At 39.3% G+C, this 16,406-nt stretch overlaps 1 protein-coding gene across 4 annotated transcripts in view; it reads right to left on the minus strand.

Annotated features, from left to right (window-relative positions):
- The window catches only part of LOC115216524 (sperm-associated antigen 1), a 74,754-nt gene that overhangs the window by 55,096 nt on the left and 3,252 nt on the right, over positions 1-16,406 (minus strand). For 3 of the 4 annotated variants that reach the window (XM_036506280.1, XM_029785972.2, XM_036506279.1), the window contains exon 2: positions 4,166-4,311. In XM_036506280.1, the coding sequence (XP_036362173.1) occupies positions 4,166-4,299 (134 nt within the window). In that variant the 5' untranslated portion in view covers positions 4,300-4,311. Of the gene's footprint in view, positions 1-4,165; positions 4,312-15,473; positions 15,603-16,406 lie in introns of those variants that run through there. The other variant, XM_029785973.2, reaches the window with a different exon arrangement.

Consider the following 16,406-nt stretch of genomic DNA (forward strand, 5'->3'; position numbering starts at 1 on the left):
AGCTGCGATGTCACTGGTGCCAAGCTGTATCGGCCTTTGTCTTTCCCTTGGATAACATCAGTGGTGTGGAGAGGGGAGGCTGGTATGTGTGGGCGACTGCTGGTCTTCAATAAACAACCTTGGCCAGACTTGTACCTCGAAGGGTAACTTTCTAGGTGCAATTCCATTGTCATTCGTGACCGAAGGAGGTCACACACAAAAATCATTGAGTTAAAGAACAAAAAGCCATGTTATCACTAAGCAGGCAAGGATTAGCAGAGATATATTCATAACCTATAGACACAAAATATTAATGTAGGAAATTTTGGACTCATCATCATCATCATGAACTCAACACATTAACCCTGACATGAGTTGTTAAATCTTTATATATAAAAGTCAAGTTTTGCGGTGCAGTTTAACCAAAACCGGGTATCTTATAGTCATGATTCATATCGAGCTCTTCTGGGTATTAGCGCGCGTCTACGATGAGTCTACGATTTTAAAAAAAATTTACCATCATTTTTTTCCATTTTAATGCATTTTTCGCTATTATATAAGGGAAGTAACTCTCTAAAAATGTCTACGATGAGTCAACGATTTTTAAAAAGATTCACTATCATTTTTTTTCCATTTTTAATGCATTTTTTTCCTAATTTTTGGCTATAACTCTCTAAAAATGCTTATATAGTTATTTCCCTTACAAACCCGAGCAATGCCAGGCGATACTGCTAGTATGACTATAAATTAACAAACTAATTAGATGACACATTTACTTTTTTAATAATTACATCTGTGCTGTTTTCATAAGAGAAAGCTTGCCAAATACCAAAAGCTGACAGAACAGTGCAGAAACCAGGGCCAACCATCATGTTGTGAGCAACTGAAGTGAGCTGCTGAGGTTTTGTGGTGCTTTTATTCTACAAAGCTCCGACTTGGCTTGGAGTTATTGGTGCAGCTAAGAGAAGGGTCATAAATTCCATGACTGAATCTGTAGAGAAGGCCACTATGTGGAATTGGATAAAGAGGGCAGATCAGTGATTTGCCACTACTGGGATGCAATCTAGGACTTGATTAACCCCGGTTGGGTGAACTAGGCAAGTTGGGGACCAAGAAAACCACTAAGGTCCAAAGAAATATCACCGATGATGCACCCCAGAAAATCCATGAGACATATCATCATCATCATCGTCGCTTAACGTCCGCTTTCCATGCTAGCATGGGTTGGACGGTTCGACTGGAGTCTGGGAAGCCAGGAGGCTGCACCAGGCCCAGCTGGATGCCCTTCCTAACGCCAACCACTCCGTGAATGTAGTGGATGCTTTTTATGTGCAGTGGCACAGGTGCCAGGCGAGGCTGGCAATGGCCATGATTGGTTGGTGCTTTTTACGTGCCACCAGCACAGAGGCCAGTCGAGGAGGCGCTGGCAAAAAAAAATAATCAGTTTCATATCCAATCACCACCAAATGTCATATTCCTGCAAAGAACAGCAAACTGGCAGAGTTATTAGTGAATCACAATACCCTACCATGGTTCGTTACAGCTCTCTGCACTACAAGTTCAAATCCCACCAAGTTTGACCTCTTTCATTTCTTCAGAGTCAATAAATAAAGTATGAATTCCACCAATCTATTGTCTTGCATTCATACTTTATTTTATCACCCTCAAAAGCATGAAACATAAAACTGACCTCACTAACATTTGAACTCAGAACACAGAGAACCAAAACACTACAGGGCAATTTGTCCTTTGCTCTAACGATTGCAAAATCACAACTCATACACTGGATTCATTGAAGAGATTTATCATTTATTTACATGCATAAATTCAACATTTATTTATATGCATAAAATTATCATTTAATTACATAAATTAACATTTATTTACATACATTTAACATTGTTTACATGCACAAACTTAACATTTATTAACGTGTATCAACTTAATCCTTTTACTGTGGAATTCAGGTATATCCACTTAAAATTTCGTTAGCCTTAACTCCAGAGAGCGGTTTTATATTCCCCATCTATCTTTCGTTGAGGAATGTCATATTTGAAATAAAATTTTGCTGAGATATGTCAAGTTTATACCAATTCTGTTTTTTTTTTTTTTTGGTATATATTTAAAATAATTACAGGAATAACCATGAAATTTAATTTTGCAGTTAAAGGGTTGAATATAGTCCAGAAGATAAGAACAAATACTACAAGTCATTTTTATCAATTGCACTTTCCCACTAATCCATCTCTCAGAATTGATTATGTTGAAGACATCAACAGAAGAAATTATTATGTGATGCCCTGTACCTAAGTTCAATATCAAAGGTAACCAAGGTCTTTCTAGCTGCAAGAATGACTTTGATTTCCAGAATAGTAAGATAACTCTGCTAAAAATCAATACTACCATACTTAGTCTTTCCCTGGAACCTAGAATATCTATAATCTCATTTATTAACCCATGCATTATAGGTACAAACAATATCGATAATAACAAATATACTAGGAGTATGCCCTCTAATAGTACAATATCCAATCTATGTACAGGAAATTCCTTCATGCCAAATAGGTCTGGTTGCAGTTGCAAGTCTACAAATGAATGTCCTTTGCAAACTCACTGCAGAAGGTTTAATGTGGTTTACAAATGCATAGTTCATAACACACTTCACAATTCTAACTACTATATTGGATCTACAATTAATCTCTAGCATCAGTATTCAGTACATCTAAATTCATTTAAGTATGAAAAGCATAGCAAATCTACTTCTCTAGCTGACATTGTGCATTACCTTAAGAAAATGAAGATATCTTACATCCTGGTCTATCATAGATTCTGGCCTCCTATACCAGGATCAATATACTACTTGTTGGCTATACCTAAAAGAATCATCATCATCATCCTTTAACATCCACCTTCCATGTTGGCATGGGTTGGATGGTTTGACAGGAGCTGACCAGGAAGAAGACTGCACCAGACTTCTGTGTCTGTTTTAGTTTTGTCCTTTACAGTTGGATGCTATTCCTAACACCAACCACTCTGCAGAGTGGAGTGAGTGCTTTTTAAATGCTGGTGCCATGTAAAAAGCTTTCAGTCCACTCTGTTGGGTGGTTGGTGTTATGAATGGCATCCAGCTGTAAAAACCTTGCCAAAACTGACCTCATACCAGTGGCACGTAAAAAGCACCATTCAAGCACGGTCGATGCCAGTGCCACCTGACAGACCCCATGTCAATGGCACGTAAAAAGCACCATTCGAGCACCATTTGGTGGCAGGTAAAAAGTACCCACTACAATCTCTGAGTGGTTGGCATTAGGAAGGGCATCCAGTTCTAGAAACCTTGCCAGATCAAATTGGAACCTGGTGCAGCCTCTAGGCTTGCCAGTCCTCAATCGAACCATTCAAACCATGCCAGCTTGGAAAGCGGATGTTAAAAGACGATGATGATGATTGATGTCTAAGCAATGTGTGCTCAAAATCATGTGGAGACAGATTAGATGCATATAGTGGAGGTGTGTGGCTTAGTGGTTAGGGTGTTGCATTCGTGATCATAAGATTGTGGTTTCGGTTCCTGGATTGGGTGATGCATTGTGTTCTTGAACAAAACACTTCATTTCGTATTGCTCCAGTCCACACAGCTGGGAAAAATGAGTAACGCTGCAATGGACTGACATCGTGTCCAGGTGGGGAAATTTATACGCCATGGAAACCAGGAAACTGACCCTTATGAGTTGACACGACTCGAGAAGGTAACCTTTACTTTTTTTTTTACATACAACCATGTGTACATCCATATCATCATCTGTAAGGCACCATTCGAATGTGATTGTTACCAGCGTCGCCTTACTGGTACTTGTGCCCCGTGCTAGTAGGGTGCTAAGAGCACCATCCGAGCGTGATCGTTGCAAGAGCATGTGTAAAAAGATTCAAGCGAGGTCGTTGCCAGTACCACCTGACTGGCCTCCGTGCTGGTGGCACATAAAAGCACCCACTACACTCTCGGAGGGTTGGCGTTAGGAAGGGCATCCAGCTTTAGAAATTCTACCAGATCAGACTGAAGCCTGGCACAGCCATCTGGCTCGCCAGTCCTCAGTCAAATTGTTCAACCCATGCTAGCATGGAAAACAGACGTTAAATGATGATGATGATGATGATGAAAATTGACAATGACGATTATGATGATGATACATACCGTAGAAGTTTGTAGATTTTTTCTAACTCTTTTACATCCTTGCATTTCTTGATATAACCAAAGTCTATATGATCCAGAGGGATTTGGTATTTGCTGATGTTCTCCTTAAAATACAGAGGTGTATTCTCACCCATCTTGATTCCAACCTTAAGAGAAAGACAACAAACAATGAATAATAACAAAGAACAAAAATTTTCATGGTAGTATTATTTCTTCTTTCCTTCTCAACATCATCGTTACTATTATTGTTATTATTATTATTGAGTGAGAGAGCAGTGCATGCCATCAAAGTGACACTGGGATAAAATATATGAAGCCCAGCATACCCATCATGACTACCCGTCTGATAAGGGCACACTAGACACATGCGTCACAACCATATGTGCGCGACATGGTGATCTCATATCAAGATAAACAGCACAAGACCTTGCAGGTGGGGCCCAGTTAGAATTTTCTTCAGGTCGAGTAGCCCATCCTGCTCAAAAGGTCCCTGAATTAGGATTGTTTAAGGATGTTGAACGAACCACCAATGTTTCCAGAGGTGAATTATCCAAACCTCTAAGAATCCCTCTCAACATATGGCTATGATGCTCTCCCACTACTTCTGCTTGTGATCAGAGATGCACGTATCGTCAGCCACTAAGGGACATGCTCAACTGGTTACGGTCAAACAACTGACAAGCAAATCTGTGGTATTGAGCAGAATATTTGCTGTAGCCCATCTTTTATACCAAGACATTATTATTATCATCCTCATTATTATTATTATTATTATTATTAAGATGGCAAGCTGGCAGAATCGTTAGCAAGCCAGGGAAATGCTCAGTGGTATTTTCTCCGCCCTTACATTCCAAGTTCAAATTCCACCAAGTCAACTTTACCTTTCATCCTTTTGGGGTCGATGAGATAAGTACCAGTTATACATTAGGGTCGATGTAATCAACTATCCCCTCCCCCAAAGTTTCACACCTTGTGCCTATAGTAGAAAGGATTATTATTATTATTATTATTGAGTGAGAGAGCAGTTCATGCCATCAAAGTGACACTGGGGTACAAATATATGAAGCTCAATATACCCCTCATGACTACCTGTCTGATAAGGGTACTCCAGGTACATGCATCACAACCATATGTGCATGATGAGCAAATGCTTAGTGGCATTTCATTCGTCTTTAAATTCTGAGATCAAATTCTGCCATGGTCAACTTTCATCCTTTCAGAGTCAATAAATTAAGTACCAGTGAAACACTGGGGTCTCCTCCTTCAAAATTTCAGGCCTTGTGTTTTTAGTAGAAAGAACTATTATCATTATTATTATGAAAATATATTATTTTTATTATCATTATTATTATTGGCACGCAAAAGGGCACCATTCGAGCATGATCGTTACCAACGTCGCCTTACTGGCACTTGTGCTGGTGGCATGTGTAAAAAGATTTGAGCGAGGTCGTTGCCAGTACTGCCTGACTGGCCCTCCGTGCCGGTGGTACGTAAAAAGCACCCACTACACCCTCGGAGTGGTTGGCGTTAGGAAGGGCAGCCAGCTGTAGAAACTCTGCCAAATCAAGATTGGAGCCTGGTGCAACCATCTGGTTTGCCAGTCCTCAGTCAAAATCGTCCAACCCATGCTAGTATGGAAAGCGGACGTTAAACGATGATGATGATTATTATTATTATTATGATTATTTTTATTATTATGATACTCCCAAACTACTCCTGCTCATGATCAGAGATGCTCATATCAGCCACTAAGTGACATGCTCAAGTGGCTAAGGTCGAGCAAAGGACAAGTAAATTTGTGGTATTGGGCAGAATATTTGCTGTAGCCCATCTTTTACACCAAGACAAAACATGTAAATGATAACACTTTCTATCAGTTAAGATCAGAACCTATGAGAGCTGCCCATCATTATTATTATCATCATTATGCAGTGAGCTGGCAAAGTCATTAGCATGTCAGACAAAATGTTTAGCAGCATTTCTTCTGGATCTGTATGTTCTGAGTTCAAATCTCATCGGGGCTGCCTTTGCTTTTCCGTTTTTCATCCTTTCGCAGTCAAAAGTACCAACTGAGCATTGGGGTTCATGTATTCGAATTACCAGCATTTCATCTATCTTTACGTTCTGAGTTCAAATTCCACTGGGGCTGACTTGCTTTTCCTCCTTTCAGGGTCAGTAAGTACGAACAAGTATCAACTTGGCTCCTCCTCTAAAATTGCTGGCCTTGCGATAAAGTTTGAAACCATTACTATTGTTGTTGTTATTTAGTGAGAGAGCAGCACACACCATCAAAGTGACACTGGGGTAAAAATATACGAAGCCCAATATACCCATCATGACTACCCATCTGATAAGGGTACACTAGGCACAGACATCACAACTACATGTGCACAACATGGTGAGCTCATATCAAGATAAACAGCACACAACCTTGTAGGTGGGGCCCTGTTAGAATTTTCTTCAGATTGAGTAGTCCATTCCGCTCAAAAGATTCTTGAATAAGGGTTACTCTTTTACATGTTTCAGTCATTTGACTGCAGCCATGCTGGAGTACCGCCTTTAGTCGAGCAACTCGACCCTGGGACTTATTCTTTGTAAGCCCAGTACTTATTGTATCGGTCTCTTTTACCGAACCACTAAGTGACGGGGACGTAAACACACCAGCATCGGTTGTCAAGCAATGCTAGGGGGACAAACACAGACATACACATACATATATATATATACATATATACGACAGGCTTCTTTCAGTTTCCGTCTACCAAATCCACTCACAAGGCATTGGTCGGCCCGGGGCTATAGCAGAAGACACTTGCCCAAGATGCCACGCAGTGGGACTGAACCCGGAACCATGTGGTTGGTTAGCAAGCTACTTACCACACAGCCACTCCTGCGTCTATGTTTAAGGGTTGTTTAAGGATGATGAACAAAACACACCTGTGTTTCCAGAGGTGAATTATTCAAACCCCAAAAAATCCATCTCAACACATGCCTATGATGTTCCCCCACTACTTCTGCTCGTGATCAGAGATGCACATATCATCAGCCACTCAGGGACATGCTCAACTGGTTAAGATCAGGCAACTGACAAACAAATCTGTGGTATTGAGCAGAATATTTCCTGTAGCCCGTCTTTTATACCAAGACAAAACAATGTACAATTATCATTATTAATATTATTATTATTAATATTATTAAGTGAGATGAGAGAATCTTTAGGACACCAGGCAAAATACTTAGCAACATTCTGTCTATCTTTATATACTGAGTTCAAATTCCACCAAGGTCAACTTTGCCTTTCATCCTTTCAGGATCGATAAATTAAGTACCAGTGAAACACTGGGGTTGATGCACTCAACTAATTTCGAACCCTAAAATTTCAGGCCTTGTGCCTATAGAAGAAAGGATTGCTGCTACTGATGCTGCCACCACATTGTAAAGTCACAGAAATTTGAAGTTCTGTAAGATGAAAAAGTGTTTGAATCTTTACAACCTTCTAACATTCTATAAATGGTGCTTATAGTCTGATCAAACAAGTATTAAACTTTGTTATATTTTTGGTTTTAACTATTTTTATATGCTACAATACACAATACTCTGACTGTTATATATATATATATATATATATTATATATATATATATATATATATATATATATATATATATATATATATATATATATATATAATATATATATATAAATGCAATATGTGATAATTGTTCGGTAGCCATGATGAGGTTCTGAGTTTCGGATGCTGAGGTGGAGGCCCGCGCTGCTGTCTCTTCAGTTATTTGGCCATCAGCAAAGATTTCTCCGATGGCCGGATAACTGAAGAGATAGCGGCGTGGTTTCCACTTCGGCGTCTGAAGCTCGGAGTTTTGTTGTGGCTGCCGAGTGAGTGGTTGTCACATATTACATTTACAGATAAATTCCTCTATTTACATAATATTGAGATTTGCCTGGTGTCCGAAAGATTCTCTCATCATCATCGTTTAACGTCCACTTTCCAAGCTAGCATGGGTTCTCAATAATAATTGTCTTGGTATAAAAGATGGGCTACAGCAAATATTCTGCTCATTACCGCAAATATGTTTTCATTTGCATTGTTACCACTGTATTTCTGAGATTGTCTGGCCTGCACAGATAGTACTTCTGTGTAGAAACACCCGCTGTTTTGAAGGGGGGGTGCATCAATAATATTTTTAATTTAACTATTTTCGGCAAAAGCGAATATTTTGCAATTTTCTTCAATTATTTAAAGATGGCTCATAAAGAAGCCATAATAATGTTTGACAAAGGAACGCGTTCCTTGTCCAGAAAAATGAGATGTACGCTGTATTTCATACAATCCATTATACATGACCGCGTGTGTACCGTTGGCGATTTTTTTTTTCTCCATCTTCCCTTCCTTGGATCTTTCCTTTTCCTATGTTTCTGACGAAGAGCTCCGTTCAAAACGTAAAACCCTCCTTCTTTCCTTCCTTCCTGAGCGTCCAATAATACTGTATTTGTTCCACGTCCTCGCGTTGTTGTTTTCTCTTTGTGTTTTCATGTTTGGATCAACTATATATATATATATATATATATATATATATATATATATATATGTGTCTGTCTGGCCCCGTGCCGGTGACACGTAAAAGCACCGTCCGTTCGTGGCCGTTTGCCAGCTCTGTCTGGCAACCGTGTCGGTGACACGTAAAAGCACCATCCGTTCGCGTCCGTTGCCAGCCTCGGCTGGCCCCCGTGCCGGTGACACGTAAAGGCACCGTCCGTTCGTGGCCGTTTGCCAGCTTCGTCTGGCCCCGTAAAAGCACCATCCGTTCGTGTCCTTTGCCAGCATCGCCTGGCCCCGTGCCGGTGACACGTAAAAGCACCATCCGTTCGTGGCCGTTCGCCAGCTCTGTCTGGCACCTGTGCAGGTGGCATGTAAAAAACACCCACTACACTCGCGGAGTGGTTGGCGTTAGGAAGGGCATCCAGCCGTAGAAACACTGCCAGATCTGACTGGGCCTGACGAAGCCTTCCAGCTTCACAGACCCCAGTTGACCCGTCCAACCCATGCTAGCATGGAAAACGGACGCTAAATGATGATGATGATGATGATGATGTGTGTATGTGTGTGTGCACATGCATATGTGTATGCATATATACATAAATGCTGATGCCCATAACTTTTGATATCAACAAAATGATATGGTGTTTATATTCCTTATTGATATTATGACCAGTCACTTTGCACTTTCGAACGGCAGTGGAATTCAAAACAACAAAAATCCCCAACTAGTTAAAGAAGTAAAAGGTGGCAACAGGAAGGGCATCCAACCATAAAATGCTTATCGTCATCTTTGTCTTTTAACATTCACTTTTCCATATTTGTAAAGGTTAGACAGAATTTGTTAAAACAAATTTTTCTATGGCTGGATGTCTTTTCCTGTAACCAACCCTCCTGCTAGCTAATATTTTCCTTTAACTAGACAGGTTTTTCACAGATGACTGAACATAAACAAACCTACTTTTATGACAGCGAAGCACTTTTACGATCGTCATGTCACGTCTAGACAAGATTACACTCACACTTATATAAATGTGTGTGTGTGTGTGTGTGTGTCATCATCATCATCATCATCATTTAACGTCCGCCTTCCATGCTAGCATGGGTTGGACGGTTCAACTGGGGTCTGGGGAGCCCGAAGGCTGCACCAGGCCAGTCAGATCTGGCAGTGTTTCTACAGCTGGATGCCCTTCCTAATGCCAACCACTCCGAGAGTGTAGTGGGTGATTTTATGTGCCACCGACACAGGTGCCAGACGAGGCTGGCGAACGGCCACGCTCGGATGGTGTTTTTATGTGCCACCGACACAGGTGCCAGACGAAGCTGGCGAACGGCCACGCTCGGATGGTGTTTTTATGTGCCACCGACACAGGTGCCAGACAAGGCTGGCAGACGACCACGCTCGGATGGTGTTTTTATGTGCCACCGACACAAAAAAAACACCATCCAAGCGTGGTCGTCTGTGTGTATATGTATATATACATGCTCGGTATAAAAAACACAAAGTAGTGCTCAAATGATTTTGAATTTAAACTCCAAATTCTTCACACACACACACACATATATATATATATATATATATATATATATATATATATAATAATTATTTGAGGGAATATTAATCCTAACTAACAGGGAAAAAATTCAATTTAGAAATACTAAATCAAATTTCACACAATATAATATATATTTATAAAAATTAGAAAAAAAACACCTTTTATCAATTCAAAATGAACAATTAAATTACACCATCTAGAAAATTACATATAACAGAAATATTAAAATTAAAATAACAATAAAATACCAATGATTAAGTAAATTGCAAAAAAATAATAAAAACGTATATAATTGGTAGAATAACGACACGTGTTATTAATTTTTTTATTATAATCATTGCTTAAATATAGCCACAAAACATGTCTTTATTCTACCAATTATATACGTTTTTATTATCTTTTTGCAATTTACTTAATCATTGGTATTTCATTGTTATTTTATTTTTAATATTTCTGTTATATGTAATTTTCTAGGGGGTGTAATTTAATTGTTCATTTTGAATTGATAAATGGTGATTTTTTTCTAATTTTTATATATATATATATATTATATATATATATATATATATATATATATATATATAAAACTGAAATGCGTTTTTACCGCTTGGTTCGCTTTCAATGCCACTACATCCCGTCCGATTCGCTCCAAAATTTACAGGGACACGTAGAATGAGGTGACGATGCGCGTGGGCTACCTTACAAATCCCTATCTTAAAAGGTGTGGTTGCTAGGGGCCATCTTCCTACCTCACCCTATTTCCTCCAGTACTCTGTCACTCCTCTTCATTTGACAATGCAACTACCGTTATTTAATGTAAAGTCTTCCTCAAATCACTCTGTCGCGATTTACTCTCTTCCAAGAACATTTTCACTCACTCTTATCTCTTACCTTCCTATACATTTTACTCATGTATCTATCAGCGTTCATGGACAGTAACAAATATTACATCGCCATCCCCATCCCCATCGCATTCTATTGTCTACCTGTCAACACACATATATATACATATATCTAATATTATAGTTTTATTTTTGTTTTTTTTACTGTTTCATTTCCCTATTAGTGGTTTTATCTCTAATTTAATTTCTACAGCGTGCACACACACACACACACACACACCTATATGTGGCCCCAGTACACCCGAATGAAATCGGGTTCTCTTCATCAAAATGTGAAAAGGGGTCTACAATTATCATCGCCACAACTTATGTATGTCTTCCTCACTCACTCTTTTTCCTAATGATAATTATCATCGCCACCACCAACACACAATCGGGACAATCTTTCTCTTATAACAAATCATGTTTACATTGCAACGACGTCTGCCACCTCCGCCGTCTCTATTTATTCTGCAAATGACCAGAACTCGGGAAACTTGGTTTAGTGTTCTATGGTCTATGACCAGAACTCGGGAAACTTGCTTGAGTGTTCTATGGTCTATGACCAGAACTCGGGAAACTTGCTTGACTGTTCTATGGTCTATGACCAGAAATCGGGAAACTTGGTTGAGTGTTCTATGGTCTATGACCAGAACTTGGGAAACTTGGTTGAGTCCTCATCTTATAAAATGTGGCCCCAGTACACCCAAATGAAATCGGGTTATATTAACCAAAAGGTGAAAAGGGGTATAAATGGGGCTGGAAGGGGATTAAAATTTAAAGGAGCGGGTGTTTAGCAATTCTCTGTTACATCAAGCTAAAAAATTTCCTCCAGCCTTTTAATCGTCAATGTGTTGCCGTCCATGATGAAGAAGTTTTGAATGCTTGCCATCGTGAGTCTACTGTCGTGAGAAAGAATCAAGTCAAAACTTGGTTTTTAGGGATTTTCTTTTACATCAAGTTCAAAATTTTACGCCAGCCGTTGAACTGTCAATACGTTGCTATCCGTCGTTAAGAAATGCCAGCCATGGTGACTCTACTATCCTCAAAGTCTATCCCTTCAAACTTTGGTTTCCAATATTTTATTATTTTTATTCAGCTCGCAAGTTCGTCTGTCCCTTTTAAATGTTAGTGTTTTCCTGTCTGTCTTGAAGCAGACCTTTCCTTTGTAACTGCCTGATATTTATGATTGATCTTTCTAAATATTTTATTTCTCAACTTACTCAAGATCTTTTGTTGTTTATAAATGGGAGAGAGATAGATGAAGATAGAGAGTAAGAGATAGCGAGGGAGAGTCCGAGAGAAAGGAAGAGTAAGAGAGTGGGAAAGTGAGAGAGAAAGGAGAAAGAAACAAAGAGGGAGAATCATCATCATCATCATCATCGTTTAACGTCCGTTTTCCGTGCTAGCACGGGTTGGACAGTTTGACAGGGGTCTGGGAAGCCAGGAGGCTGCACCAGGCTCCAGTCTGATCTGGCAGTGTTTCGACAGGTGGATGCCCTTCCTAACGCCAACCACTCTGTGAGCGTAGTGGGTGCTTTTTTCGTGCCGCCTGCACAGGTGCCAGGGGGGCTGGCAGCGGCCACGTTCGGTTGGTGCTTTTTACGTGCCACCAGCACAGAAGCCAGTCAAGGCGGCGCTGCAATCTGCCACGTTCGGATGGTGCTTTTTACGTGCTGAAAGGAAGCAACAGAAAGTAACAACCACACTCTTACCCGCGCGTAGAGCGGGTCACCTTCAGCTAGTATATATATATAATCAAAATAAGCAACAAGGATATCCAAAGGTAGTGTACACTACACTACCTTTGGATATCCTTGTTGCTTATTTTGATTATAATCACCTTATTTTAAATTATATGGATAATACCATACCAAATTCTGGTGCCTTTAACTTAAGTACCATATTCATCTGAATCTAACTTTTTGCTGAACTTATATATATGTGTGTGTGTATGTGTGTGCATGTTTCACACACACACGTATATTCTTTTTATTTTGTTTGTTTCAGTCATTTGACTGCAACCATGCTGGAGCACCACCTTTAGTCAAACAAATCAATCCCAGGATTTATTCTTTGTAAGCCTAGTACTTATTCTATCGGTCTCATTCATTGAACCGCTAAGTTATGGGGGACATGAACACACCAGCACCAGTTGTGAAGTGATGGTGGGGGGACAAACACAGACACACAAACATACATATTATGACAGGCTTCTTTCAGTTTCCATCTACCAAATCCACTCACAAGGCTTTGGTCGACCCAAGGCTATAGTAGAAGACACTTGCCCAAGGTGCCATGCAGTGGGATTGAACCTAGAACCATGTGGTTGGTAAGCAAGCAACTTATCACACAGCTACTCCTATGCATATATATAAACATACATATACATAGACAGATAGATAGATAGATACAAACACACACACACAAATATATTTAAATAGAGCATAAAATACAGAATACTAAGAAAAGAATACATAATTTAACTCAACAGCTGTTTCAGGAAGCTCAGAGTTATATAATATTTATAGTATTTATAATTTGCAGATGGAATATGCAAAAAGTCTGGGCCATGCAACCAGTAAACAATTGCACTTAGTAGTCTGTATCTTTCATGCTCTAATGTGTGTGTGCGTGTGTTTATGTTTATCCGCATCATTACCAATAATATATATATACATATATATGCAGGTATTTAAGTCCATGTCCACTCTATGCCAGCATGGAACGAAAGATGTTAAAAGAACAATACTGGGCTAGTTGCGCATACTAGATTTTTAATCAGCTCAGCAGCTAGTCACAACATGTGGTTGGCTGCGTGTAGCAGCCACTGAAAAAGCCTGTAATAGGCTGAAATGCATCTGGTGCTAGCAGGATGAATTTCCTTCTTTCTCCTCATTCTATAAAGGAAGTGCCAATCTCTGAAAGTGGATGGAACACATGGAAGTGGGAGACCCAGGAAGACATGTGATGAAGTACTGAAGAACAAACAACCACAGAAGAATTAACCTTTCAGGCAAGATGATAAAGGACCAAGGTACCTGGCACCTGGCCATACTCAAAAAGACCCGTACTCTGCATCAAAAGTTTTAAGACCAATCCTTCTAGGGGTGTAAAACAGTCATGGTGGTGCCGCATAAAGGAACGCAGCCATAGAAACCATGCCATGTCATACTGGAGTCTGGTGCAGGAGCCCCAGCCCCACTGCCTGCTTGCCAGCTCTGGTCACACCATTCAACCTATGCCAGCATGGACAGTAGACATTAAATAATGACATGTACATACATGTGTTTGTGTCACCTTGTCTTGACATCAAGTGATAATTGTAGGTGACAGTCAGCATCATACAAGCAGTAGTGTTCATTTCTTGTCCTCCATGAAAAACATGCCTGACCAGAGGGAAATATTACCTTACTTATATATATTCAGGTAAGGGTGGGTAACAAGAGGGGGCTTCTGGCCATAGAAAAATCCGAATTCCAACATGGAACAAGGGACAGTAAAACAATATCGCTAAAATTGTCAAGAAGGCTGAGGGTGTCTTGGCATCACTCACCAAATCCTTTGTGAGCCGCTCTCCGGCTATCTATCTGCAGCTTTATATAGCTATGGTAAGACCTCACCTGGAATTTGCATCACCGGTCTGGAACCCCTATCTTGCCCAGGACATCAATCGTCTGGAAGCTGTTCAGCGACGTGCAACCAAAAGAATACCCTCCATCAGGCATTTGCCATATCCTGAACGCCTTAGTCCCCTGGGCATGGACACATTGAAACTCCGATATCTGGCAGCTGACTTGGCAGACACCCATAAAATTATCAACCATCGCACAAACAATAACTCTGAGCACCTCTTCAAACTCCACCCATCTAACACCCGTGGACATATTTACAAAGTCAGAAAACAGCACAGCTCCCATGACTTCAGGAAACATTTTTTCACGCTGAGAGTTGCTGAAGCATGGAACAAACTGCCGGCATCGGTTGTTAGTTGTCGGAGCACTGCATCCTTCAAAACTTCCATGCTTCCTGAGATTCGCCAACACTACACTTGATTTTCTCCCCTCCATACACACACAAGCATGTATCTGACTCATACATTGTTCGCTTTCCAGACACTTCTACATTACTGCATATGCTTTATATGCACTTTTGACAAGTTGTGGTGCACCTGAGCACTGTATACAATAATTTCATTATATTATATTATGAGTCTGCAAGTCACTTCATGGCTTTGTGGAACAAGCACAAAACTTGTTTGATACATTAGAGGTCAATCAAAAATGTCCCACATAAAGAAAACATTTAACTTACACTTTCACTGCAGTAAAATGGGTTGTTGTTTTTTTTTTGTTTTGTTTTCTTTTTTGCTTCTTTTTGTTTTTCTTCTGACCTTCAAAAATGTCTAACTTCACAAGATTCCTTTTTTTTTTCTAACCAAATCTGAGTTTAAACAAGCACAATACCAATTTCAATTTTAGTAGCAATAACTCTGAATTTAAATGACATACAAGAGAAGCAATTACAGTGAATGACTTTATGTATTCTAAATATTTTCTCACAGCAGCTTTTAGGTGACTGAATTTTACTTCCTCAATGGAAAAATTCTGGATCATAAAATACAAACATAATTTTATATAAAAATCCTTTATTGAACTACCATAATTTTATATAAAAAACCCTTTATTAAACTACCATAATTTTATATAAAAAACCCTTTATTAAACTATGTTCCTTTCCCTAAATTAGTATATATCAATATATTAAAAAAAAAAAAAAAGATTATTTTATTAAATTTCAAGTCGTAGTAAATTTGAAAATAAATTCACACAGACAAGTCTGTTCTAGTTAGGAAAACAAAGATCGCAAAAAGGTGGGTTTTTCCCTTCTTAATTTGAAATATTAATTGTTATAGGTTACCTAGTAACTGAATATTTTATGAGGACACCCAACTTGCTTATTAGAAGAACATGTCCGTACGAGAAACAGACAGGTGTTGTTACCTCCTCTTTTACAACCACCAGTTGAAATCTCTCAAACATAATAATGTTTCTTCACTGTTGCAGTGAAATCTTTAATAAAAACCCTCCAAGACCCTAACTACTCTTAGAATAATGAAATTTAGAGAACTAAATAAGGATGATGATGGTGTATGTCGGAAAGTGACACACAATTACAAAGACGCAGTCTCCGATAATTTGACATTGTTTAATAATAACGATTTCCTAATTTTTAGGGGTGTTTTGT

The sequence above is a fragment of the Octopus sinensis genome, linkage group LG10, assembly GCF_006345805.1.
Source record: "Octopus sinensis linkage group LG10, ASM634580v1, whole genome shotgun sequence".
NCBI classification, from domain to species: Eukaryota; Metazoa; Mollusca; class Cephalopoda; order Octopoda; family Octopodidae; genus Octopus; species Octopus sinensis.